The following is a 27,387-nucleotide window of genomic DNA, read 5'->3' on the forward strand; positions in this document are numbered from 1 at the left end:
AGCCGCATCGTGTGCTTTTTCGTTATTTGTACATAAGGCTTGCTACTATCTAAGGATACCCTCACTCCGCGCCCAGTTAAGTAACTCCGCCCTCCATCTCCCCACTCTAGGTCCTCTTCTAGATTTCCAATGCATAGTGAGTTCTCATTTGGCCAATACAAGGCCCAAATCGAGAAATTTGCTGGTCACTTTCGTTTTAGCAGTGTGCGGGAACCAGTGCAGTAGACAAGTACCCGGTTTGAGGTCTAATATCCGATCAGTGATAGTGCTTAAGAGATCTAACACCTCCTCCCAATATGGTCCTAAACTCGGACATCCCCACATCCTGTGCAGGAAGTCTGCCCCCTCTAGCTCACACCGCGGACACTGCGCAGTCGCCGTCCTGAAATATTGGTTAAGCTTTGCAGATAATAGAAATGTATCAATTGGAACCTAGCATTTCTCATGCTCTTCCAGGCCCTCCTAACCAACTGAGCCCACGTCTTTTTCGGGGATTTCCTTGCTAAGATCCACTTCCCATTTCTCTTGCAACACCCGCAATGGTTCTAAATTCTCTGTCAACATTCGCCGGTATAGGCACGTTATGGCCTTGAAAGTCCCCGCAGCCATTACTACATACTGGCATGCCAGTGAGGTTTGTGGCTCTGACAGTCCTACCCTCCAATAGCGTTGGACTGCAGCAATAAGTGCTGAATGCAACAAATAATCCCCTCTCGGAAGGTCATATCTGTGCTGTAGGGCCTGGAAAGACAATAGGGTCTCGTTCTCGTACAAGTCCCCTAACACCTGTATCCCCAGAGTCTCCCACTGCGCCAGTGCGGTCCAGTCCCCTCCATGTGGGAGGGCCAAACACATACCCAGCGGTATCTCCGGGGCATATGGGCGAGCGAAACCAGCCCGACGTTGGCTCCGATTCCAACACATCCTCATTGTCCGTCCTTCAGTCGTGAGCAGTTCGAGTCGCATCTTCTGCTGTAGCACTATAAAGGATAAGATATAACGCGGGATCCCGCGATCCTCAGGGCCATCCGGGCCCCAGAACTCTCGCGCCACAGCCTGCGTGAGCCACTGTAGCTGGGCTGCCAAATAGTACCACTCAAAATCCGGGACTGCCATGCCCCATCTGCTCTCGGCCGCACCATTGTTGTCATTGCCACTCGTCTCCTGCCTGTCCCCCAAACAAACCCACTAGCCATAGAGCGGAGTTGCTGAAAGATGGAGCCCGGGACCCAAATCGGCAATGTCCGAAAGTAATATAATAATCGCGGTAACGCCACCATCTTCAGGAGTGCCACCCGCCCTGCTACCGATAATGGCAATGTACCCTAGAATGCCATATTGCCTCTAAGGCCACGTATGGCCCGGCCCAAGTTACCCTCCAAAAGATCCTCAGGGGTGTGATAGATATTAGTGCCTAGATAAGGAAGACAATGGGGCTCCCAGAGTACACCCGTCAGCTGGGGGGGGTTCTTCGCAGTCGGCTCCACCGGAAATAAGCAAGTCTTTGCCCAGTTCACCCGCAACCCCGAGTACTGTCCAAACTCGTGAAGCAAGTACCTCGCGCCAGCTAAGTCCGCCGATGTGTTTGCGAGAAACATCAACAAATCATCCGCATAGAGGGAGATAAATTGTATATCTCCTCTAAGAAGCATACCCGTGTAGTGTCTCCCTAGCCGGGCATGAGTGGCCAAAGGTTCAATGGCCAAGGCAAATAACAACGGAGAGAGAGGGCATCCCTGCCTCGTTTCTCGCCCTATCCGGCAAGCCGACGATATCGTCGCACCCGTCCGCACTCGTGCCGTCGCTAAACTGTATGAAAGCTCCGTCCACTGCACAAAAGAATCTCCAAGCTCAAACGCATGAAGGACTTGGTGCAAATACGGCCATTCTAAGCTGTTAAAAGCCTTCTCAATATCCACTGAGAGAACTGCCGTATCGGGCGTATCGGCATGGTCCTCTCCTAGAATCCGTAAAAGTCGTCGCACGTTGATCGCAGTGGTTCTCTTTGGGATGAAGCCCGCCTGGTCGCAATGGACCAGGTGCGTCATATAGGGAAGAAGCCAGGTCGCAAGAATCCTGCTTAAAATCTTGTAGTCCGTCGCCAACATTGACAACGGACGATATGCTGATCTAGACAGTGAATCCCTCCCCGGTTTCGGCAGTGGAACAATGATAGTCTCTCAAGTAGAGGCCGGCAATCTCCCTAATTCCCTGGCCTCTCGATATACCGCCCGAAGCCTGGGAGCCAGGGTGTCAACATACGCCGAGTAAAATTCTATCGGCAAACCATCTACCCCCGGGGTTTTATTGTGCGCCATACATGTTATCTACGTATTTCTCCTTCCGTGATCTCCTGTCCCAGCAGCTCCCTCTGGTCCTCTCGAGGCATGGCAGTCGCACCTGAGCTAGAAACTCAGTCAACCCGTCATTCGTACCCTGTAGCTTACTTTCATAGAGTTCCGCATAGTATGCCCTAAACATCTCATTAATCCCTCGTTGGGTATATTCTGGAACCCCTGTCGAAGTGGTCAAAGCCAGGATGGGCGTGCCCCTCAGAACTGGATTTGACAGCCATGCTAGGAGAGAGCCCGCCTTATCTCTCTCTGCATGCGCCCGCACTAAATACTCCTTATGATCAAAACAGCGTAGCCGCTCCACCTGCGCTGACACTGCCTCTCGTGCAGCTATAACCTCATCCTGCATCCCCGGATTCCCCGGGTGGGCCTTCTCCGCCTGACGCAACCGCTGTTCCTCCCTCTCTATGTCCCGCAGAAGCGTCTTCCGTGTTCCTGTCATGTTAGCGATACATAGGCCCCTTATCACCACTTTAAACGCATCCCATTCTGGACCCAGATTCGTTGCCGTCCCCTTATTCTCGCAAAAATAATGATCTATCCCCTCCCGGACCGCAGCGCGAAATACCGCGTCCTCCAGTGCCTCCGGGCGTAAGCGCCAAGTGGGGACAGCAGGCCGTTCTCGGGCCACCGCAATGTCAGAAGCAGTGGGTTATGGTCTGATATTGCCCTAGCCAGATACTCACTGCTGCGGACCAATGCATGAATATCCAGGGAACACAATACTGCGTCCAGCCTCACATGTAAATCATGCAGGGAAGAATAGTAAGAGTAGTCTCGCTCTCCCATATGCTGCGCACGCCATGTGTCAATCAGCCCCCACTCGGTTTGCCAATCCTTTCTAAGTTTTGAAAGCTTGTGGACAGGCGCTTGAGGCAGTGGTGGGTGTGATATATCCAACTCAGTATCTGTAACAGAATTAAAATCTCCCCCCAATAACACCGAACCTGTTAGGAAGGACGCCAGTTTCCCTGACAGTTTAGCAAAATAGGATTTCTGTTCCACATTAGGGGCATACACACTGCACAACGTAACATCTTTCCCATCCAATCTTCCCATGACAGCCACATACCTCCCCTCGGGATCAACTAGGTGCCGGGTTGGATGAAATGGAACCCCCGCCCGCACCCATACCAGGGCACCCCTGGCAAAAGCGGAGTACGTTGTATAAAAAAGCTGCTCTCTCCAACGGCGCTGTAACGCCTGACCTCCGCTTCGGTCCATATGGGTTTCTTGGAGAAAAGCTATCTGCACCCCTCGACGCACCAGGTAAGCATGAACCCTGTGGTGTCTCAGCATTGTAGGCATCCCCCGTACATTCCACGTAATACATTTCAACTCAGGTAACTGTCCCATTATGCAACCTGTGCTCATATCGCAAATGCACTCTCTGTGCTGGCGCACTGGTGGTATGAACTACCCCTGAAAACAAAAACACAAAAACACTCCAAACCCCTCCAACACCCCTCCCCAGAACAGGCTCTAAACAGCTAGTACCCATCCAAACAATCCCCTTATAGTCCCTCTGGTAACTACCAGAGAGTCGCCCTAAAAGCGAAACGAAGGGGGGGGAGCCCAACTCCAAGAAGATCCGGTCCGCTGCGTCGTCGAACCCCAGCGCCAAACCCCGCTATAAAGGAACCCCCAATCCCCCAAGGTCTCTCTTATTCCTTCATTAATGTCAACACTGGTGGTCACTTACACATCAAGATACGATTCTGAGCTCTTCAGACGGTTTTTTATTCATTCACAGCTAGATAGTGACGTAACTTTTTTTCCACCTCCCCGCCGCAGCCTCTTCTGCATGCAGTTTGTCTATAACCACTTTCATCTCTAGTTGAATCTCTCCTTACAATGGTTTGAAGGAGAATTGTAGACCACCTTCCCCATCAATGTTGACCTGTTGTGGGTGAGATCTAACACAGCCGCTCTGGCAGGTCCAGTATCAAATCAAATCAAATCAAATCATGGGGTATTTATTGAGTGCACATATCACTCGAAAGTTTCATGGCGCTAGCGGACAACTCAAAAGATCAGCTTGGTTAGATGCAATTAGATGTCAAACAGTCATGTCTTTAACTTCCTGTGAAAACAGTTGTGATCATTGATGATTCGTAGGTGTGGGGCAGTTTGTTGCAAAAAGCCGGAGCAAGGAAGGAGAAGGATCTCCCTCCATTTTTGGCAGTACGAATTCTGAGAGATGTGAGAAGTGATTCGTCGCTGGATCTCAGGGTTCTGCAGGGTTGTTACCAACTTAACTTTTTGGCCCAAAAACCCAGACCTCTTCCGTACATATTTTTGTGCGTTAAGCAGAGAATCTTGAAACGTATTTGTTTTCTGACAGGCAACCAATGTAAGAGTCTCAGGTTGTGTGCCGACTGGGATCTTGGCGGAAGATTGAGTACTAGCCTGGCTGCAATATTCTGCAGAACCTGCAGCCTTGAAAGAAGGTCTTCATTTATTGATGCCAACAGGGCATTTCCATAGTCCATATGGTTGATAATCAATCCCTGGACTAAAGGTTTTCTGGCCTCCATCGGAATCCATTTTAAAACTTTATGTAGATTACGCATGATGCCAAAACAGGAGCTAATTATCTTATTGATCTGATTTTTCATTGATAATTTATTGTCCATTTGGAATCCTAAATTCCATACCGTCTGTGTTGGGGTTGGGCAGGGCCCGAGGTTTGGAGGCCACCAATCATGTGACCAATGCTCATAAGCGTTGCCAAACAGCATGATCTCGGTTTTACCTCCATTTAATTGAAGGTGGTTTGTGCTCATCCACCTGTCAATGTGGGACATCCAATCTTTGAAACGTAACTTTGTTTCCATTGGATCTGGGCCAAGAGTGATCAAGATCTGAGTGTCATCGGCATATGACACAACATCAAAGCCGAAGGATCTGATCACCTTGGCCAATGGGGTCACGTATAGATTAAAAAGTGTCGGGCTCAGAATAGAGCCCTGTGGCAATCCCATCCTAACTGATCTACTACAAGAGACGGTGTTTCCCACCTGTACTGTCGTAGCTAGGTCAGTTAAATCGCTCCTGAGCCAGTGAAGGGACTTCCCCCTGACACCAATCTCCCAGAGCCAACGTTCAAGAATGCTGTGGGAGATGGTGTCAAAAGCTGCTGATAGATCTAGCAGGGCGAGAATAGATGACTGCCCTCTGTCCAATGCCAACCTGATGTTATCAGTTACTTCCACCAGAGCTATTTCGGTACTATGGGCGGCCCTGACACCCGATTGTGAGGGGTCTAGTAGTCCCTGGCTCACAAGATGGACAATGAGCTGTTGATTAACCAGCGACTCGAGCATCTTCCCAAAATGAGGGAGCAGTGAGATTGGACAGTAATTAGAAGGGAGTTTAGGGTCTGCGGTGGATTTCTTTAGTATTGGCCTGACTCTGGCGGTTTTCCAAATATTTGGGACCTCGGATTGTCACAGTGACCAATTAAATAGGCCGGTGAGGCTATCTAGCAACGCTGGAGCAATAATTGGAAGAAATCTCGGTGGCACGTGGTCTGTAGGTGAACCAGATTTTATTTTTAGCATGACTTTGGTCACTTCTTCTGAGTTGCACTGGAAATATTCGTCCAGGATATGAGGAGGGCCTGAAGCTGTCATGGGAGGATTTCCTGAGACATTAATGATGTCTTTGGGTGGAAAGGAGTAATGGATTGCAACGATTTTATTGTCAAAGAATTTAGGATTTAGAGAGGGAGTAAATCCAGTCTTGTGAAGTGGAGACTTATGTCTGAACAGGTGGTGTTTTTAAGATTTGATAAAGCTCCAGGTTGGAGTTTGCCGCCTTCTCGATCCGATTTAGGAGAAATAGTTTTTCTGTTTGTCTGATGTTCTCCATATAATTGCGGTGGATACATTTATATGTTTCACGGTCTATCGGATCTTTACTTTTTCTCCATTTCCACTCCGCTGTCCTACAGGAGAGCTTTACTGACTTCAGTTGCTCAGTGAACTAAGGAGCGGCTCTAGATTGAATTTTTACCCTTGTAAGTATAGCTTGTACTTTTGAGGCGGTGTCTATGATGTGCTTTGTTCCATTCAAGGTGAAAGATCTGCTGAAAGGGTGACCGTAACAATATTTTATTCCTTTCTCTTTTAGAAAAATGGTAGCATGTCATATTTAGAAAGGCCAGCTTATGTGGCCAATAAATGACAGCTCCCTAGAGTCCAGCTTCTTTCATGGGGCTTTACTATTACTGGAATGAATGTCTGTGTAGTAATTACATAAATCCAAAAGTGTAATTCAGATTTGTTTATTCTGAATTGGTATCCTCAGCACAGCAGTCCAGCTCACAGCGCTGCCTAACAGTAATGAGTCATACATAGAACTCTATGAATAAAGAATCTAAAAACTGTCTGGACATTCCAGCTCACATGCTAGCCAATATGAAAGGCCCTATTTAACTTCACTTAACTCTACATATCTTCCCCCTTATAAAACATGAAAAGAAATTGTACAATGAAATAAGATAAACAAGAAAAAGATTTGAAGAATATAACATAGGAAATCTCCTGGTAATACATGACATAAAATGATGATTACTTCATTACATTAGGTACTTTGCAAACATTTCCAACACTCCATACAGTCCCATGTTCTAGTACTACCACATTGCGTCTTACTTCAATGACTCTTAAGGGAACAGAGAATTTACTATCCTCTTTAATGACCACGCCAACCCAATCTCCAACCACAATATTTGGCATTTTCACCCCTTTTCTCATTTTGTAGTATTCTTCAGCAAGTCTTTGTCTTTGTGTGACATTAGCTTTGACAGCATGGTGGTCTATCCATAAACGATCCTTGACAACCAACCAAGAGGGATTATCTTTCCTACCTGGTTCTCTCCCTTTAAGAGATACAAAGGGAGAAATACCAGTAACAGCATGAGGAGTAGTCCTATGTGCCCAGACGAGTTTCTTTAACTCTTCCTTCCAAGATAAACTATTTGCTAATGATAATTGGATATTGTCCATTATTAGACGATTAATCCTCTCTACCATTCCATTGGCTTGTGGTCTATATAAATCTACTCTCTCATGAGTAACTCCCCATTTTTCCATAAACTCCTTCATTTCACTTGATATAAATTGTACACCATTATCAGATACAATGGCTTTTGTTACACCTTCTTAAAATGAAAACCTTCTCTAAAAATCCCATCACAGTTTTAGTGTTGATGACATTCGTTGTTTTGTACACAAACCATTTTGTGTGATAATCAGAGAGTACAAAAAAAACCTGTTTGCACTACCCAATTTGTTTATAGGACCCAAGAAATCCATTGCTAATTTTTCCCATGGCCTAGCAGGTAACTCAACACACTTAAGTGGCGGTTCTCTCAATGTCTTTACTTTGTCGCTGTTAGCACATGCATAACAATGCTTAATCACTTCCTCAACCATGCTATCTAACTTTGGCCACCAATAAGTTTGTCTAATTCTTCTCTTTGTCATGCTCCTTCCAGGGTGTCCTTCATGAGCTAGTTCAATAAGTTGACTCCAAAGACTTATAGGAGGTACAATACGATCCCTTCTCATTATCTTGTCATCAATTATATTCAACTCATCCTTAATATTCCAATATTCTCTTAAGTGTTCATCATCCTCAGCACAGCTGTCCAGCTCACAGCGCTGCCTAACAGTAATGAGTCATACATAGAACTCTATGAATAAAGAATCTAAATCCTGTCTGGACATTCCAGCTCACATGCTAGTCAATATGAAAGGCCCTATTTAACTTCACTTAACTCTACAGTCTGGAAGTTTAGGGAAGTGCAAGCTGCTTGCCATCTGCCTTTGTTACATTACAATAGCTTGAAAAACATTTTACTATGCTTTTTTCAGCAATATTTCGAAGCAACTTATTGTTCACATTTTGTATTGCATCGGTTACATGCACACCGTACTGACAAATTGTAGTGATAGACTTTTGGGTGACAGGGAATGTAATCTTTGTTTAAAATTTTGCACAGTTTGTAAACAATAATCGGGGGACAAAAACTGCGACTGATGGGAAGAGTAATAATGCCCTAGGGTCATGCCGGTGCTATATAACACTCTCAAAATAAATACATTGATAAATGTGCAATACATTTTCATTTTTATTGTATAATACTTTGTTATGGATTTTTAAAATGTGTATTAAGCACCTGGTGATATTCGATGGGTGGTCCATGTCAACCTCTCTGACACTGACTCCCACACACCCAGCCACCCTAATGGTGCAAGTTAAAGAGACCTCCCTTGTCCACTGCACGTCAAGACTCATTAGGTAATAAGTGTTGTAAATATGCCAACAGAATTATCGTCTCCTTTTCATATTTCATAAAATTGTCCTTACATTCAGTGCAACCGACATTTCAACACTACCAGCCTACCTACGATTAGAGAGAGTTCACATCTTCCTGCTCCTGGAAAATATCTCAAGGTGAAAAAGAATACAAATGAGAAGGTGGCTGAGATACACCGCTAACCTTGTTCCTTTGAAGTAATTCCTAAAAGGGACTTACCTTTCAGCACATTTTGTCTCAGGATTATCTGATTTTCTTCCAGTGTGGTACATTCGTTCCGGCTGCCACTTGGGAAGTGACATTTCTTTGCTCAGACCCAATTTCACAGGTTATCTATTTTAAGCATTTAGTGCATTGATGCTTTTTTCCTACCATGGCTGATTTCTTTTATATATATATAGGCTGCAGAATGCACAAATAAGTCCAAACTCACCCTGTCCAGGCGCTGTTCCAAGAAGTCCAGCAGTATGCTGAGCGCGTCCATGTTGACTCCCATGTACTCAATACAGCCTGGTTGCACCTTTGGGGTCAGCAAGACATTCAGGCACTTAAATGGCAGGTTCCCCAGGAGGTTCACTGTGTGACTTAATGGACAAAAGGATATAGTAAATGTCAATACAAGTGACTTATTAGAATGCAGGACTGGCATGAAGATGAAAACTTATTCTCAGTCCAGGAGAGGGAGGTCTCTGCAGGGCTGAAGTGATTAGGTCTCGCAACCTGCGTTGCACTGCGCAGCAGTGTTCGCGCAGGCGAGAGTCCTTTTGTCCGGAGTTCAGAAATGGACCCTGGAATCGCTCACGCTGGTGCGTGGGCGATTCCTTTTGTGCTACCCCATTGGCCTTTGCGTGCGTCTTTTTATAAAAGACTGCACGCAATTGGCCAAAGGCGGGCGCGTTGCGCCGCCCACGGCCTATTGGTGTTTATTACGCGCTTGGTGCGCGTAATAGACACCAATAGGCCATGTGGTTTCCATTATCATTCCCAGACACGGGTGCGATAATTGAAAGCACGTCTCGCTGTGGCGCGCACGCACCACTCGCGGGATTGTTCTTTTTTTTTATTTGTTGTTAAAGTGCCCCCATGCCGTACTTTAATTTTAATTGTGGCAGTTGCTTATCTTTATAGCGGCTCGCCATATTTATTTTATTACAGCATTTGTTTTTGTTTTGCTAATGCGCCCCCATGTCGTGCCTCTTTCTGTATGCGACGCTCGCAAATACAACAACTCTGTAGGCTGTGGTGGCGTGCAGTGTGTGGTTTCATTTCCTGGTTCCCTCTACCTCACTGTGTCACGGCAAAGTGCTGCATTTTTATTTAATTATTTATGTGCTGCTTTCCGTGCCCGTTTTTCTTTCACGCCCGGTGAGTAGGGTTCTTTTGTTTTTCAAAGCTGTTCTTCACTTAACATGGAGATCAACGTTTCGCGCTAAGAGCCTGATCGAGTATTCACAATCAGAAGCAGTGTGGCCCCACTTTCCTCTAAGTCATAGAATGGCAGAAGCCTGGTCACACTGTCTCTGTGAATGACTGCATTATGTATTATCAACCAAAGTGGCCTTCTAAACGTTAACAAACGCTTTCCATGCCTCACCCTGCTTCAGAATTCACAGCAACCTGTCATGGCCTATGTTCCAGGAACAAATCCTATTTTAAACTACATCTACCTTGAGGTGAGTACAATGTGCTTCATGCTCCTACACGGAGGTGCAACCACTTTTACTTATGGCATAGACCGGCTGACGTGCCGTTTGTTACTGGACAACTTCAAAGTCGCTGCAAAAGTGTCATGTGTTGGTTTATCAGTCACCCGCATTTTCAATCATGGGACTGTTAAACTCGCACTTATTCTCATGAACTGGAAACTACAAGACCCAGAATTCAAAGGCTGCTAGATACAAAGTGTGAAGTGACCGAAGGTATCAAGCTTAACGAGGGTTCCCCGTAAGCGATTTATCAAAGGTCTCGCTCACAAGATATGGGTATTTGGCAGTTAGTAATATTTAAGAATTCAGCATTTCATCTATATGCGCACTGAAAAGACTGTTGTTGGATGAAAAGCTACAATTGCTGCACAAAGGGGAAAGGTGGACTGCAATTCCAAGCCTCAAAGATTTAAAACATTAACTTAAAATGTAGCTAACTGAAGTAACTTATTAATAAAGACCATTATGGGTTTTGTGAGACATGAAGACAACACCTAAAGTAGGAATAACTTACATTTAAGAGCTAAACAAAGCACTGTGAAGCATTCATGCGTTCTCCATTTAGCCACCAAGTGTGATCCTTGGCTGAATGTGCAAAGAACAAAATTCTGGTACATCAAGTAAGACTGGGACTAACCTAAAACTCCTCCTCCCAACATAACGCGCTTGTAAAGATTTAGGTTAATTTACCAAAGACAATGCAGCTGCCTCATCCAGAAATACAGGATATCTAATTTGAGGCAAAGCAGGTGAAAAGGCAAGTTGTTTTCGACGTGTTGTATTCATTTATTCATAGAAATTGAAATATTGGTTATATCTGATAAATGAGGAGCTGTTTGCAAACGTGTTCGTGGTACTATCTTCCTGTCCGGAGTTGGATTGAGACAAAATATAGTCTTGGACACCAAAATGAAAGTAGTCCTCATTAGCGAAGCAGATGGATAAAAAAGGGGGGGGGGGTGATATTAGGGAAATCAACAGTAAAAACAGTTCTAGCTGGCTACAAAACATTCCCACAACTGTTATGCAAGCATTTGCAATGCAATAGGTCTTGCATTTGCAAGAGGTTGAGCTATTGGCATTGTAAATGACAATGCTTTTTATTTATTTGTTTTGAAAACCTGCAAACAGTGAATAAACACGCACTTTGTACTACTAGTCGTTGCTTACGAGAAGCAAGGCTGACAGTAATTGCGCCTCTTTTACTGCCAGCCTTGCTTCTCATAAGTAAGGACTATAAGTACAAAGGGCATGTTTACGCATCGCTTGCAGGTTATCAAAACACATAAATAAAAGGCATTGTCATTTACAATGCCAACAGCTCAATTTCTCATGAATGCGAGACCTATTGCATTGCAAATGCTTGTTTTTTGATTGGAGTCATCAAGGTGACAAAAGGGATCAACACCGGGAGTGGGGGAGTGTTTGAAGACCATGGTTTAGTGGGTAAATGTAAGCCATTACTCCGCTGACCTCTCTTGACCCACAACAGTAAGTTCTCACTGAGCAGGGAAATGTAAGAGCATCTTTTACCTCTGAGAAGATCGTTCAAGGAAGAGGCGTTTTTGCATGGAGACGGGAGTGACAATGGGCCAGATGTTCTAACATTAGCAATAACCATTAATTGAGATTTTCTGTGAATTGCAATTAGGAAATAGCTATTCCTAATGTATGAAAGCTTTAAAATAAAATTAGCGACTTCTTATGGGTCACAAACAGACCTCCCTCATGAATATTATTGAGTTGGGTCACAGTTTGCGACACATTATGAATGATAGCCATCAGAGGGATGGTGGCCTATAGGGGTAGGAAGACCACCATGTCTGTGACTGTGTTTTAATAAAGCAATCTTTTTATTTTTTGTGCAAACAATTCTCCTTAAAGGAAAATGGGACATATTTAAAAAATAGAAAATGAAAAGTTTAAGTTTTGTTTTTTAATAGTAGGCAGTGGTCCATGGCACCTCTGCCTGCTCTTAAAAAATACTTTCTTAAAGGGCAACGAGTCCCACAGGGATCCCTACCCTTTGAATGGGTTACCACCACTTTTGAACTGGTGGTAAAATATTAATGTTTTGCGACTGAAATTCCATTGCAAAACCTTAATACATACTTCTACGGATCGGTATTTGGAAAGGATGCCCTAAAACGTCCCTTCAAAATACTGAATCATAAATGCAAATTGAGATTGGGTAATAAGTTACACAAAGGTCTTGTGAACACAGTTCACAAGTACCTAAAACTAACCTTGGGAAGTTAGATCTGGGAAGGTTCTTCTTGAAGCTATAAACTAAAACCCACTAGAGAGTGGGGAAGGAAACAATTCCTTTTGTTTATTATACCCTCACACACCCTGGTGTTGTCATGCTTCATCATCGGGTTACCCTGATGCCTAGAAGTCAGGGTGGGCTTAACCGTATTCCAGGGAGGTCTTGATTAGATATGGCCAGGGGTTAAAGATTAAAAACCCGCCGACAGATCCCATTGTCCCTTTATTCATGGATCTGTCAGGGATATTAAAATTACAAAAATTGATAAATCGGGTCAACAGGAGTATTATGGTCCTAGGACCCTAGTGCCAACATGTTTCAGTCCTTTATTGCCCAAGGTGGTCCTGGACTTTCTTCAGGGCTGAGATTTAAATAATCTTCCCTGGATAAGGCGGGAAGGGGAGTCCCTATCCTGCTTTATTGTTAGGGCAAATAGCTGCTCCTAAAACAGTAATGAAAGATAATTTATCTTTAATTAATTCTTGTTCCATCTGTAAAAACACAGATATTTCTCACATCTACAGGTATGTTAAAAAACGGCCGAACTTCGGCATTCTACTTGGATATTCACCTAATTGTATATTTTTTGTGTTTAGTCTTTATCTTCTCCACGCTGGCTGTGACGTTTTACAACTTGCCATTTGAAAATACACAGTGTCTGACTAAAGGGCTACCCCACTAACTCCTGACTGTCAGAGTTCCCCCCACGACTTACCGTCTGCTGGGTGGGATGTTCCTGCAGAGGCGACAAGAACCACCACCCCGTTCCCCCACCTTGCCCTAGTCGAGGTGTAACTCCGTCTAGGAGAAGGGGGTACCCGGGGTAGAAGCCAGATAGGCGCAGGGTCTAGATGGCGCTGGACACACGCTGGTGTGAGGGCGTGCGAGTAACTGGCCTCCGCTGTCTGTTCAAAATCAAGAGAAACAAAAACCAGCGCTCCTGCGCAAATTATAACATGCCCAATCCAGCTAGGTCAGAGTAGGAACCAAAAAATAATGTGAACTAAAACCAGCGCTCCTGCGCAAATTATAACATGCCCAATCCAGCTAGGTCAGGGTAGGAACCAAAATTAGGTGAACAAAAACCAGCGCTCCTGCGCAAATAATAAAGAGGGTAAGAACCCCCGTCCCACTGCACTTTTTCTGGTGTGCCGTGGAAAGCAATGCGTTACGGGCTGAGACGGCAAGGACCGCCGTTCTCCTATCCTTGAAGCGCCTTTGGTTAAAGAGAGTACCTGTACCGTTTGTTGTCCGCAGCCGCGTCCTTCCGTCGGCGGTTACTCGTCTTCTCCGGAGTGGCGTCTCTCCATCCGTGGCGATGACCTGAATTCAAAGCCGTCAGTAGCCAGAGTTCCCGGCTATTATGCGCGACCAACCGGAAGTGAGTCTTTCGGCCTTCCGTTGTCGTCCCGCAAGAACTAGACCGCTAACCTTCCACCTTGAGTGGCGGGCGGCTCGCGGAACCATGACAGCACCCACCACCAAACAGGACCCCCACCCGGCACCCGGCGGATCACACCGGGGTGGCAGGCCGAGGACAGCCAGGATGACCCAAGTGGAAGGCTCGAACCAGCCGGGAGGCGTGGCGGATATGCGACAGTGGCTCCCACGACCTTTCCTCCGGACCATAACCCCTCCAGTCCACCAGGTAGAAGAGCCGGCCCCGGGTTCTACGGGACATAAGAATGGCCCGGACCTCGTACTCGATGTGGTCACCACGAAGAACCGGAGGAGGAGGAGCGGAGGTAACACACTCCGGGTGAGCAGCCCGCAGGAGGGAAACGTGAAAAACCGGATGGCATTTCACGTGAGGTGGCAGCGATACCCTCATGGCAACACGGTTGATTACTTTAGCAATGACGTAGGGCCCCACAAACCGGGGCAACAGTTTCTTGGAACCATGAGCATTAACGTGCTGTAGGGACACCCATACCCTGTCACCCTCCTTGAACTGGGGCTCGGCTCGTCTGTGCCGGTCCGCGAACAGTTTGTATGATTCTTTAGCTTTCGCCAGCTCAAACCTGGCTTGTTGCCACAGGTCGCGAAGGAACCCATGATACGCCTGAACAGTGGGCAAAGGACTGGTGAAAGGGTCCTCCCAAGGGGCCGTTCGGGGGTGCCTTCCCTGGAGACAAAAGAACGGGGACATGCCGATTGCGGAATGTCTGCTGTTATTATAGGCGAATTCCACCAGCTAAAGGACTTCAGACCAATCGTCCTCCACGGACAGGAGTAAACATCGGAGGTACTGCTCCATGGTCTGGTTGGTCCTCTCGGCCTGGCCATCGGTTTGCGGGTGGTACGCCGTGGATAAGCGCACTTCCATGTGCAGGATGCGACACACCTCATTCCAAAACTTGGACACAAACTGGGAGCCCCTATCCGTGATCACCACCGACGGAATGCCATGTAAACGTATCACGTTGCGTAGGGTAGTTTCTCCAACGGGACAAAATGGGCCATCTTGGAGAGATGGTCCACAATGGTGAGGATGGTGGTGAATCCTGTCTTTGTTCTGGGTAGTTCCACCACAAAGTCCATGGATATGGTATGCCAAGGGTACGGAGGCACAGGAATAGGTTGCAACAACCCCACCGAGGTTTGAGATGAACCTTTTCCCTGAGCGCAGACGGCACACCGTGCGATATAGGCGTGTACATCAGTGTCTAGGGTGGGCCACCAGAAATGTCGTGACAGCAAGTCCTTCGTCTTCTGACGGCCAGGGTGTATGGCCAGAGGGTGGTCATGGCACATGTACAAGGCTCGTTGTTGGAGGTTCGGTAGAGGCAGGAAGTACCGGTCCCCCTGGTAGAGAAACCCATCTGTAGCGGTGAGCCCTTTATGCTCCCCTATCCATGACGAGGCGGCCTTCTGTTGTAGGTCGTCGCGCAGCTGGGATAAGAAACCCGAAGACAGGACTAGTCCCAGAAAACAACGGTTTGGGATGATCGGGGTAGGAACGTCAGCAGGCATGGTTTCTTCGGATTCCGTGAGTCGTGACAGGGCATCCGCTTTGGCGTTGTTTTTACCAGGTCGGTGGGTGATGTGAAACTCATACTCGTTAAAGAACAAGGTCCACCGTAGCTGCCGAGCGGTCAGGGCCCTCGCTGAACGGAGGAACTGGAGGTTCCTGTGGTCCGTGAATATGGTTATGGGATGTCTCGCGTCCTTGAGGTGGTGGCGCCATTCCTCGAAGGCGGCCTTTATGGCTAGTAATTCACGGTCGGAAACCGTGTAGTTCCGCTCTGCCGGCTGGAGTTTCCTTGAGTAGAACGCCACAGGGTGCAGCAAGCCCGTCTTGGTATCTCTTTGGGACAGCACCCCACCCAGGGCGTCTTGGGAGGCGTCGGATTCCACTACGACCGGCCGTTCTGGGTTCGGATGTAGCAGGATGGGGGCCGTAGAGAACCGAGTCTTCAAGGCTCGGAAGGCTTGTTCTGCGTCGTGATTCCATTCAAAGCGGACTCCTTTGCGCAGAAGACGAGTGATGGGAGTGACGATCCTCGAAAACCCCTCGATGAAGCGACGATAATAATTCGCGAACCCTAGGAACCGTTGTACCTGTTTCACCGACGTAGGGGATGGCCATTGTTGAATCGCTGCCGTTTTCTTTGTATCCATGGTAACCCCCTCTGGGGTGATGCCGTGTCCTAGGAACTCAACGGCTGTGGTGTGGAAGACGCTCTTTTCTAACTTGACGTACAACCCATGGTGTAGCAGTTGTTGTAAAACGGAGCGTACGTGTTGGATGTGTTCCTCTTGGGTAGTGGAAAATATCAGAATGTCGTCGATATAGACGACGCAGAACCGGTCGATGAAGTCCCTCAGTACCTCGTCGATAAAGGACCAGGAAAGCCGCCGGGGCGTTGCAGAGTCCGAAAGGCATGACCTGGTATTCGTATAAGCCGTATTTGGTCCGAAATGCGGTCTTCCATTCATCTCCCTTTCGGACTCTGATGAGATGGTACGCCCCCCGGAGGTCCAGCTTGGTGTAAATGCTGGCGTTTTTCACTTGCTCCAGCAGGTTCGTGATCAGAGGCAACGGGTACCTGTTTTTTCCCGTGATGGCATTCATCGCTCTAAAGTCGATGCACGTTCTCAAGTCTCCTTCCTTCTTTGCCACGAAAAAGAGGGGAGACGACACCGGCGATCTTGAGTGGCGGATGAACCCATTGCGTAAGTACTCGTCCAGATACGTACGAAGGTGTTCGTTTTCCTTTTCTGTGAGCGAGTAGATGCGACTACAGGGCAGCTTCGAGCCAGGAATCAAGTCTATTCTGCAATTGAAGCTGCGATGCGGGGGTAAGGTGTTTGCCCCTTTCTTGTCGAACACCGCGGCCAGGTCCAAGTACGCCTCAGGTATCGTTCCATGTACGGATAAGACCGTATTGGTAAGGGGCAACACGTGAGCTTGTATACCTGATGAGCCGGGAGTACACGACCGGAGGTAACAGTGAGACAGACAACCCTCCGAATCCAAGTGCACCACCCTGGACACCCAGTCGATCCGTGGGTTATGGGCCGTCAACCATGGAAGACCCAGTATCAGGCGGAATTGCGGTGCGTCGATGGCATCAAAGGTAATGGATTCTGTGTGGCTGTTCTAGAACGACATCTCGAGAAGTTCGGTTTGGAAACGGATGAGCCCTGAGGTGAGATCCGTCCCGTCCACAGCTTTCACATCCTCCGGCGTCTTCTTTGGTACCCCTGTCATCCCTAGGCTAGCCATGTACTGGTTATCGATAAAATTGCCTGTAGCTCCAGAATCGATAAGGGCTGTCACCTGCCATCCGTGGCCTGATCGTGTTTGTAGGGTGACTTCTACTCCGAAATGACGGCAACCGACGCCGTTACCTGGGGTTGGTATCCTGATGGATGACGAACCCAGTAACCGGACCCCTCCGTTTACTGGGTTTCTTCGTTTCCCGACCAGTCTCCTCTGGAAATCGGAAGTGCAAAGGGTCTCTTTGGCCTTGGTTTTGAGGGTTTCACAGGGCACTCCCGTACAAAGTGACCGCTTTTGCCGCAATACAGGCATTGGTTCTGTCGCCGTCTCTTCTCACGTTCCTCCTTGGTCAGGGCTCCCCGAATCCCTCCGATCTGCATCGGTTCTGGTGGATCAGGGTTGTATACCGCCTCGTTGGTGTTCTTCTCCCTTTGTGGCAGCACTCGGGGGTCCCCGCCTCTGTGTCGATCTGTCTTTCGTTCCTGTAGCCTGAAGTTCAATTTCACTACCAAATCGATAAACGAGCCGATGTCGTCTGGCGGGTCCGGGATCTGGGACAGGAGATCCTTCATGTCGTCCCTCAAACCCCTATAGAACACCAATACCTTCTTGGACTCTGGCCATTGGGCGTCTATTACCAGTCTGTTGAAGGTGGTAACATAGTGTAGCAAGTCCGCGGTCCCCTGTTTTAGTCCGAGGAGTTCGTTATCCGCAGCTTGTACAAAGGTGTGGTGGCCGAACATCCGTCGCATGGTGTCTCTGAAAGCAGGTAAGTTGTACAACACCGGGTCATAATTCTCTACCACAGGTATGGACCACAGCGATGCATCGCCTCCCATATAGGAGAGGATAAAGGCAACCTTAGAAGCATCGTCAGGGAAGGCGGTAGCACGGGCCATAAAATGCAACTGGCACTGGTGCATGAAAACGCTGTACTTCGTGCTATCACCAGAAAAGTGCTCAGGAGGGGCCAGTTGTACGGTATGCGGGGCTATCACCTGGATGGAAGTGTCGTGCGATGGAGCAGAGGGAGACCCACTGGGTTGAAACGTGGCGAGTCTTAACAGGCCTTCTCGCAGCACTCTAGACGTGGGGTACTGTCCCCAAGGTCCGGTGCCGGGATCAGCCACTTGCGTCTGCAAGGCGGTGATGTCCTGCCGTAGACTGTGGTTTTCCGCTTGCATAGTCGTCAGGATGGCTGCGATGTCATGAAGCGTGATCTCCGGGTCACCCATGTCGCCCGGGCAGGAGGTATTGCGTGGGCTTTGAATTCTGTCAGAGTTCCCCCCACGACTTAACGTCTGCTGGGTGGGATGTTCCTGCAGAGGCGACAAGAACCACCACCCCGTTCCCCACCTTGCCCTAGTCGAGGTGTAACTCCGTCTAGGAGAAGGGGGTACCCGGGGTAGAAGCCAGATAGGCGCAGGGTCTAGATGGCGCTGGACACACGCTGGTGTGAGGGCGTGCGAGTAACTGGCCTCCACTGTCTGTTCAAAATCAAGAGAAACAAAAACCAGCGCTCCTGCGCAAATTATAACATGCCCAATCCAGCTAGGTCAGAGTAGGAACCAAAAAATAATGTGAACTAAAACCAGCGCTCCTGCGCAAATTATAAAGAGGGTAAGAACCCCCGTCCCACTGCACTTTTTCTGGTGTGCCGTGGAAAGCAATGCGTTACGGGCTGAGACGGCAAGGACCGCCGTTCTCCTATCCTTGAAGCGCCTTTGGTTAAAGACAGTACCTGTACCGTTTGTTGTCCGCAGCCGCGTCCTTCCGTCGGCGGTTACTCATCTTCTCCGGAGTGGCGTCTCTCCATCCGTGGCGATGACCTGAATTCAAAGCGGTCAGTAGCCAGAGTTCCCGGCTATTATGCGCGACCAACCGGAAGTGAGTCTTTCGGCCTTCCGTTGTCGTCCCGCAAGAACTAGACCGCTAACCTTCCTCCTCGAGTGGCGGGCGGCTCGCGGAACCATGACACTGACGTCCTCAGAGATGTATTTACTCTCCCAATAAGGGGTAAGGGAGAGTGATGTGATTGATATGAGTGAATGTTTACTCACTTCTATTGATTGCAGCTTGTTGCTGTTTGATGAGAGTGACACAGGTTTGATTTTAATCGAGACTAGGCACGCACAAGAGTGTGTTTAGCGGCAGAATGCGATTGATGTCGCCACAACACTTTATTTTTCCACAGTTGTGTGTGGTAACAGTAGATTATACTGGACACACATACCAAACTGGTATGTCGTGTGAAATGTTCTCTGCACCCTACCGGCCTGTCAGCATGGGTGGAATTTGTGGGCACCGCACATTTGGGAAGCAGTGAGGGTCTTTGACAAAAATGTTGCACTCTGATCTTTTTTCTATCTCTTATTTATACAGCTGGAGTAAGAATTAATTAAAGATAAATTATCTTTTATAACTGTTTTAAGAGCAGCTATCTGCCTTTACAATAAAGCAGGATAGAGACTCCCCTTCCCGCCTTATCCAGGGAGGATTATTTAAATCTCAGCCCTGAAGAAAGTCCAGGTCTGACTTGGCCAATAAAGGACTGAAACATGTTGGCACTAGGGTCATAGAACCATAATACTCCTGTTGACCCGATTTATCAATTTTTTTTTATTTTGATATCCCTGACAGACCCATGAATAAAGGGATACTGGGATCTGTCGGCAGGTTTTTAATCTCTAACTCCCCCTGCCCATATCTAATCAAGAGCTCCTTGCAATACGGTCGAGCTCCCCCTGACTTCTAGGCGTCAGGGTGACCCGATGAGGAAGCATGACACCACCAGGGTGTGTGAGGGTATAATAAACAAAATGAATTGTTTCCTTACCCACTCTCTAGTGGAGTTTAGTTTATAGCTTCAAGAAGAACCTTCCCAGAATCTAACTTATCAGGATTAGTTTTAGGTACTTGTGAACTGTGTTCACAAGACCATTTAGAACTTTTCGTGGAGTAGTGTTTACAACACGGGAGGACGTACCCCCACCAAAGGTGGCCTCTCGGCCCTTCCGGCACAGGGGGAGACCCCTTTCCATGAACGACATAGTTCTTTTGTAACAAGTTACAGACTGGCAATTTGTCTTTTGTACACTAAAATAAGCTTTTTTTGTGGTTGCAAACGGCCCGATTCTACCAATCAGACTGTTTGCAACCTCCAAAAAATATTTGTACATCTGGTCCATAGTGTCTCCCGGCAGGAAAAGGTGACTTTGCAGGGGAAATTTGTGCCTTGGGTAGGAAAATATAAAACAGATTGAACATGGCTCTTCACTCTGTAGAGGAATGTCTAGTAAGGAAAAGCATTACCTTTAATCAGTCCCTAAAGGGAACTCTACGGTCAGTGTTTAGAGAAGCATGTTAATGGAGGAAAGAGCAGTGCTCTCACCCTGGAAGACCCAGATCTCTCCATGCCAGTGCTCAGCACAGGCATGTTGTGGTGCACTCACCCGTGGAACTCTTCAGTTATATCTTCATCGTCTCCCCTCAGTAGCAGGCAGTGGCGCAGGACAGCACACAGGTGTCTAAATGATGCAGCCTCCTCCTAAACTCAGAACAAAAAAATGTGATGTAGAGAACATGGGAAGGAGTTGTGAATGAAAAAAACAGAGCTAAATCAATGAAACTAGCATTGTGCTGGCATCCAACCCTCCCACGAGGATTTGGACCACTTACTGTAACTCGCCTCTCTTCAGATATCACAGCCACTCTCCTCTGCACCCAAGTATAACAGGACCAGGGCCACAGCCATATTGAGCTCTCGGCAACAGTGACATCTGCCTCCAAGAGATTTAAAACCCCTCACTACCACGGCCTCGCTGCAGCAGTCACTGTCATAGTACTGGCATCTGTAGTGTCTTCTACATATGTATAGAGGACACTTCTGGTCCCTGATGGACTCTGTAGAGTGACATAATCGTTTGGGTGTGTCTGGTTGTGGTTAATAAAGTTGATGAAGCAAAGAATACAGTTAGTTAACAATTGCACTCTGAATAATAACAACGTGCACTCCAGAGCTCCGTGTGTGGTGTGGTCATTTGCATGCTACTAGGCTGGGGAAGACGCTACCGCATCCAGAAGTCAAATTGTGACAGCACTAAGACTGGAACCTAGCAGCATCCAGGATACAGGATTGAGTACAGAGTCTCCTCACATCATTCCACACAGGTGGCAATGAATAAACTATCTTCCATACAGGGAGTGGATAGACCATCTTGTATAAAGAGGTTGGAATGCCCTCTTGCACACCGGGCGTGAGTAGCACTCCTGACCTGTCCTGCTGAGCTGAATCCATGAGAGACACAAACCACTTAACTTATCCATTCGAACAAAACCTACCAGCCTTTGTTGTACTATGAAGACCTACTCGCAACTGTGGTAAATATTTCTCCTTTACCGGGACTGAATTTGATACAGAAACATAATAAAATAGCTCAGTAAAATGAGAGGCAGAATCCGTGGTATTAGAGGTTCGGAATGGGCTTTATTCCATTAACTCGATTATAATCGGTTGCTCTCAATGTTCCGTCACCACGAAGGTTCAGGAAGTGAAGCACACACATTATTGACATGAAATGGCTTTTATAATACATACATTACAATGAAGCGAATACAGTAGGCGTAACAATTGATAAGGAAAATGACGAATTGTCTACGTAACCGAAAATGGGTGGAACTAGGAGTAAAAAGGAACATAATTGGTTATGAGATCATATATAGGTGGATCTATAAGATAATAGTTGGCATAGATGCGCGCGCAGCAGCATGACGTGTGATTGACGTGTAACTAGGGGGTGAAGGGGACTTGACATTTAGCTCTACATGTGGAGACGAAAAGTCTGGGGTTATGTCAACCTAATCCCAAATCATATCTAACATCCTATGTTTAAAGAACTATGTTATCCACAAGGGAAGGACTCTCGGACAGAATCTATTCTATACTGACTAAGTGTGCACGTGTACAAGCGTCTAAGTGTCTACACTAAATGCGAGGGCAGGAATCTTCCATAGTAACAGGACTATGAATTACTTGTATTAAGACAGAGAAGCCGGGCTTTTGGCTTGGTAGCTGAAAGAATGTTTACTTAAACTACTAGGCAGGAATGCATCGGCTGAGGGGGAAGCAGATAACTCGAAGGTGAAATACAGTTCTTGGCAGAGAATAGGCTGATGTCAGGCTTTGTGAGCCGCGCAGAGAATGAGACAAAGTTCATGGTCACAGATGCAGGCTCAGACTGGAGCTTTCAGAGGCAGAAGGAAAGAGGAGTTTTGATGACAGAATCAGGGCCTACTTGCCTGGACTGTAAAATGGCATAAGTGAGCCACATAAAGCCGGTGGCCTTTTGCACTTAGGAATGGAATATCCGGCCTATTCATGGCGGATCTGACAGAGGACATGTTGACGGTGGACGCACATGTATTTGCGTCTTCATAACTGGAACTGGAGGGAACATACATGTACTTGTAACATGCATATAGAACCGTTGGGGTCCAAGATAGGGGACATAACTGACCAGAAAAATCCACATTTCCACATTCCCTCCTTGTCCCCTACTTGCCCGTTAAGAGATATCAATCTTCATTAATCCATTGATCTGTTCATATAGCATCATTTGTTCTTCTTTCTTCTTCCGGAATCTTGAATGAAATCTTGGTGGTGGAATACATGATGTGGCACACAGACCACAAATCGCTGGTCCACATTGTAGACATAGACAGCAACTGAATAGTATGAGAAGGCCAATACCTAGGAAGGATAGAACTCTCCAACCCCAGGCTGATATCACATTCCAAAACCAACTGGACCAGGTCCAGGTGCCTGGATTCTGGTGTATCTGGCTTACAATCTTGTGAAGGCGAGTTATAGCTTTATATACAGATGGCGAATTTTCTGGTATGAATACGCAGCAGCTTGATCCGATGACCCTACAAGCTCCGCCTCTATCAGCCAGGATGACGTCAAGGACAAGACGATTTTGAAGCACAACAATCCGCATAGCAGACTGCTCTTCTGTTAAATTGCCTAAGGCGGAAATAGTTTCATTCACTACTGCTTCAAGGGTTCTGGTTAATCTACGTATCAGCTTACTATTGGTAACTGTACCTATATAGGGAAAGATGCCTTTATTGAAATCTACATACTTGTCCCATGCCGTCTCAGTATAATCGACAATTGGGAGATCTCTCCGCTCTCTATTGTGTACTAAATGAATATTTCTATAATAATCAGGAGGAGCTAGGAAAACAGGGGGCAAAAGGAATGCTATGTAGCAGGTACCATCCCAATCTAGAGGTAGACGCATATATGCAGTCTGACCACATATAAAGTAGGAGTGGCGATAAGCTCTAAATGAAGATTTGCCTTGATCACTGAATTCTACTGTAGTAGTGCACTTACTATGGCCCATATGTATGGAACCAACCTTTCTTACACACAATTCACCTTTTGCTGGGAATACTGACATGGTGGGTAAGACTAGTTCAACTTCGGATACGACATTTAGAATCATGAGGTTAGGTGTAAAATTACCTAATCCATATACTTCATTTTCTAGATCAGTTCCTGTTCTTTTGGGGCGACCCTCCTTGTCAGGGTAGCAGACCTTGAGTAAAACTAGGTTTAGGTTTCCCCATACCCATTGATCTTGGTAAACTGCTGTGTCTGAGTCTATGGAATTTATTAAACTAAACCATGCTCCACAGGAGCCATTATGTGTAAATGGATGTGGAAAGAAAGGCAAGACTCCTTCATAATTCTGATAGGGAGGGAGTCGGCCACACACCCAACAATTAGTTGCATTACTAGTCTGATGGGAATGATGTAACATACTAATGAAAGTGTTATTGCGCAGCGCAAGTCTATAGGACAATTCATGCGGGGGTAAGTCACTAAAAGAATGTTCTGCAATAACATTGTGAACATTTCTGGCAATAGGGTAATATATGTGCAACAACATACTTGTAATAATTATTAAAAGACTTAAGGAAAACAAAATTAATAATGTCCCTATACAATGGCTACGCAGTGATTTACAATACGCCTGTCGTTTCATCATTTTTTCGCGACTGTTCATGATTCAGGTCTAGAGGATACATGTCAGAGACAGATTCAACCGCTTCACCTAGGAGAGGACTTAAACAATCAAACCGTCTGACGTCGTAGGCCTTAACTTAACTTTGTAAAGTTCGCTTTCAGTTTTTTCCACCAAAGGAAGTTTTGAATCAGTCTGTGAGGGAGTGCAGGGCACAGTGTCTATATCCGAGGATAGTCCATGAAATTTCTTGATATGACTCGAATGAATCCAGCCCTTGCGGCCCTCGATCTTCACGGCTGTTCTTGTGGTCAGCAGAACCAACTTGGGTGTCTTCCACCTGGGCTCCAGCTGAGTCTTTCGGTCGAAATTTTTCACAAACACAAAATCCCCCGGAACTACGTCATGGGGTTTCACCTCAGTGTTGTCGGGAAATGCTGCAGCAACCTGTGAACGACAAGATTGTAGTGCAGACATCAAGGAAGCCAAGTAATCTGTCAGCATATTACAGTCAATATCAGTTATTTTGCGTGGTACAGGCGTCCCCCACATATTTGGTGGTCTACCGAAGATCACCTCATACGGGGATAGCCCTGTTCTAGAGTGTGCTACCATTCTCATGTAAAAAAGTGCAACTGGTAATGCTACTATCCAGTCGACACCTTTTTCTCGGCATATTTTGGACAATCTGATTTTCAGAATCTGGTTATGTCTTTCTACGAGACCTGCTGCCTCGGGGTGTCGGACACAGTGGAATTTCCACTGATATCCTAGCAGAAGTGAAACATGTTTCATTAATTCGGATGAGAACGGCTGGCCGTTATCTGAGTGGACAACACGTGGTAAACCGTAGCGTGGGAAGAATTCTCGAACTAACTGTTTGGCAGTAGTCGGGGCAGTGTAATCTGATACCGGGTATGCCTCCGTCCAACGGGACAGAGCGCAGACAACTACGAGAACATATTTGAATCCTCGACATCGTTCCATCTGGATATAATCCATCTGGAGGACTTCAAAAGGGTGATCAGGAGGATGAAATCCACCCTGTTCTACGGGAACACTTTTTCCTGGGTTGAACTGGCAACAGATCATACAGGTACGGACTTTTTGTTTGGCTGCTGCTCGTAAATGTTTATTGAACCAAATGTGTTGAATGCTGTCTAGCATAGCTTTTTCTCCTAGATGGGCTGGACTATGTATAGTGTTAACTATAACTTGGACCATTGAATCAGGAAGGAACCATACAGACTTTTCTTTCATCATCCATCCTTGGTCCGTTTGGATCCCTCCTAACTCAGTCCATTTCTTTATTTCGTCTGGTGTAGCATGTGTCTGTAGGTCAATTACGTCAAGAGTAGGATCTTCAACTGTCATACAATGTGTTGGCATCGGGACTATTGTCTTTGTCATGTCGGATGTTTGGGTTTGAGCAGTCTGTTTGGCTGTTCTGTCGGCTAGATCATTGCCTTGAGAAATGATATCAGTAACTTTCGTATGAGCTTTACATTTCATAATTGATATTGCAGTAGGTAGATGTATTGCATCTAATAAGGCATGAATGAGGGGTCCGTGCTGAATGTGGGCACCGTGGGAAGTTAAATAACCTCTCTCTCGCCACAGCACGCCGAAGTCATGTACGACTCCGAATGCATAACGTGAATCAGTGTATATGTTGACTTTTTTACTTGTGGCTTGAATACAGGCTTGTGTCAGAGCGATGAGCTCTGCGGCTTGAGCTGACAAAGTATTTATACGATTAGTTTCAATGACTTCAGTATCTGTTGTGACTGCATAAGCAGCCACCAACTCTCCTGTACTTGTTCTCATACATGAACCATCTACATACAACGTCAGGTCTGGATCTGACAATGGAACATCTGTCAAGTCTTGTCTAGGTTTCGTCGTTATAGTAATAACTTCAATACAGTCATGAGCTAGTGGGTCTGTTCCGGTTACTGGCAAAAGTGTGGCAGGATTTAATGTATTACAGCGTCTGATTTCTATGTGTGGCTGAAACAATGTAAGTTCATACCCTGTAAGTCGCGCTATAGTCAAGTGTTGTGTTTGCGTTCTATTCACAAGGACTTCTACTGTGTGTGGTACTTGAACTGTCAATGGATGTCCTAACACTATGGCATCGCTTTGTCTGATTGCTAAAGCTGTCGCTGCTACTGATTTCAGGCATGCAGGCAAAGCCTGAGCTACGGGATCTAATGTACTAGAAAAATAAGCACATGGTTTGTGTGCTCCTGCTTGTTCCTGTGTGAGTACTGACAAAGCAGTACCTCCGCGTTCTGTAACAAAGAGTGTGAACTGTTTTCTGTAACATGGCGTTGCTAAAACAGGTGCTTGACATAAAGCTTTCTTTAGGCTTACAAAAGCTTGTGTATGTTCCTGAGTCCAAGGGAGAACAGTCGATGCGGCTGCCTCCTGGGTTGTCAACTGAATGAGTGGTTTTGCTAGGAATGCATATTGCGGGATCCACTGTCTACAGTATGAAGTGAGGCCTATGAAAGCCCGCACCTCCTTTTGTGTCTTGGGTATTGGCATGTTAGCTATTAACTGAATGCGGTCTGGTGTAAGCTGCCTTCCCTCCTTGGACAGCGAGTGTCCAAGATAAATAACTCGCTGGACACAGAATTGCAGCTTAGAAGGGGACACCTTGTGCCCCTTTTCGGCTAGAAATTGTAAAACTGTCAGTGATGCTTTTTCACATTCTGGTTCGCTTCGGGCGGTGATCAGCAGATCATCGACGTATTGAAGCAGAGCAGTGTTAACTGGCATGTGTATACCGTCAAGTTCTCGTTTCAGTGCTTGGCTATAGATGCTGGGACTTTCTGTAAATCCTTGAGGTGCGCGTGAGAATTTAAAACTACGCCCATTTAAACTAAATCCGAATAAATATTGGCTTTCCGGATCTATTGGGACGCTGAAAAAGGCATTCTTGAGATCTATTACAGTAAAGAATGT

General features: G+C 46.6%; 1 protein-coding gene across 1 annotated transcript in view; it reads right to left on the reverse strand.

Annotated features, from left to right (window-relative positions):
* LOC146861006 (chaperone Ric-8A-like) overlaps positions 1 to 27,387 on the reverse strand; it is a 150,751-nt gene that overhangs the window by 67,651 nt on the left and 55,713 nt on the right. Inside the window, exons 4-5 of the mRNA XM_085644963.1 lie at positions 20,836 to 20,930; positions 9,116 to 9,266 (exon numbers count right to left, since the gene is read on the reverse strand). Of these exons, the coding sequence (XP_085501089.1) occupies positions 9,116 to 9,266; positions 20,836 to 20,930 (246 nt within the window). The remainder of the gene's footprint in view (positions 1 to 9,115; positions 9,267 to 20,835; positions 20,931 to 27,387) is intronic.

The sequence above is a fragment of the Triturus cristatus genome, chromosome 3_1 (assembly GCF_964204655.1).
Source record: "Triturus cristatus chromosome 3_1, aTriCri1.1, whole genome shotgun sequence".
Classification (NCBI taxonomy): Eukaryota; Metazoa; Chordata; class Amphibia; order Caudata; family Salamandridae; genus Triturus; species Triturus cristatus.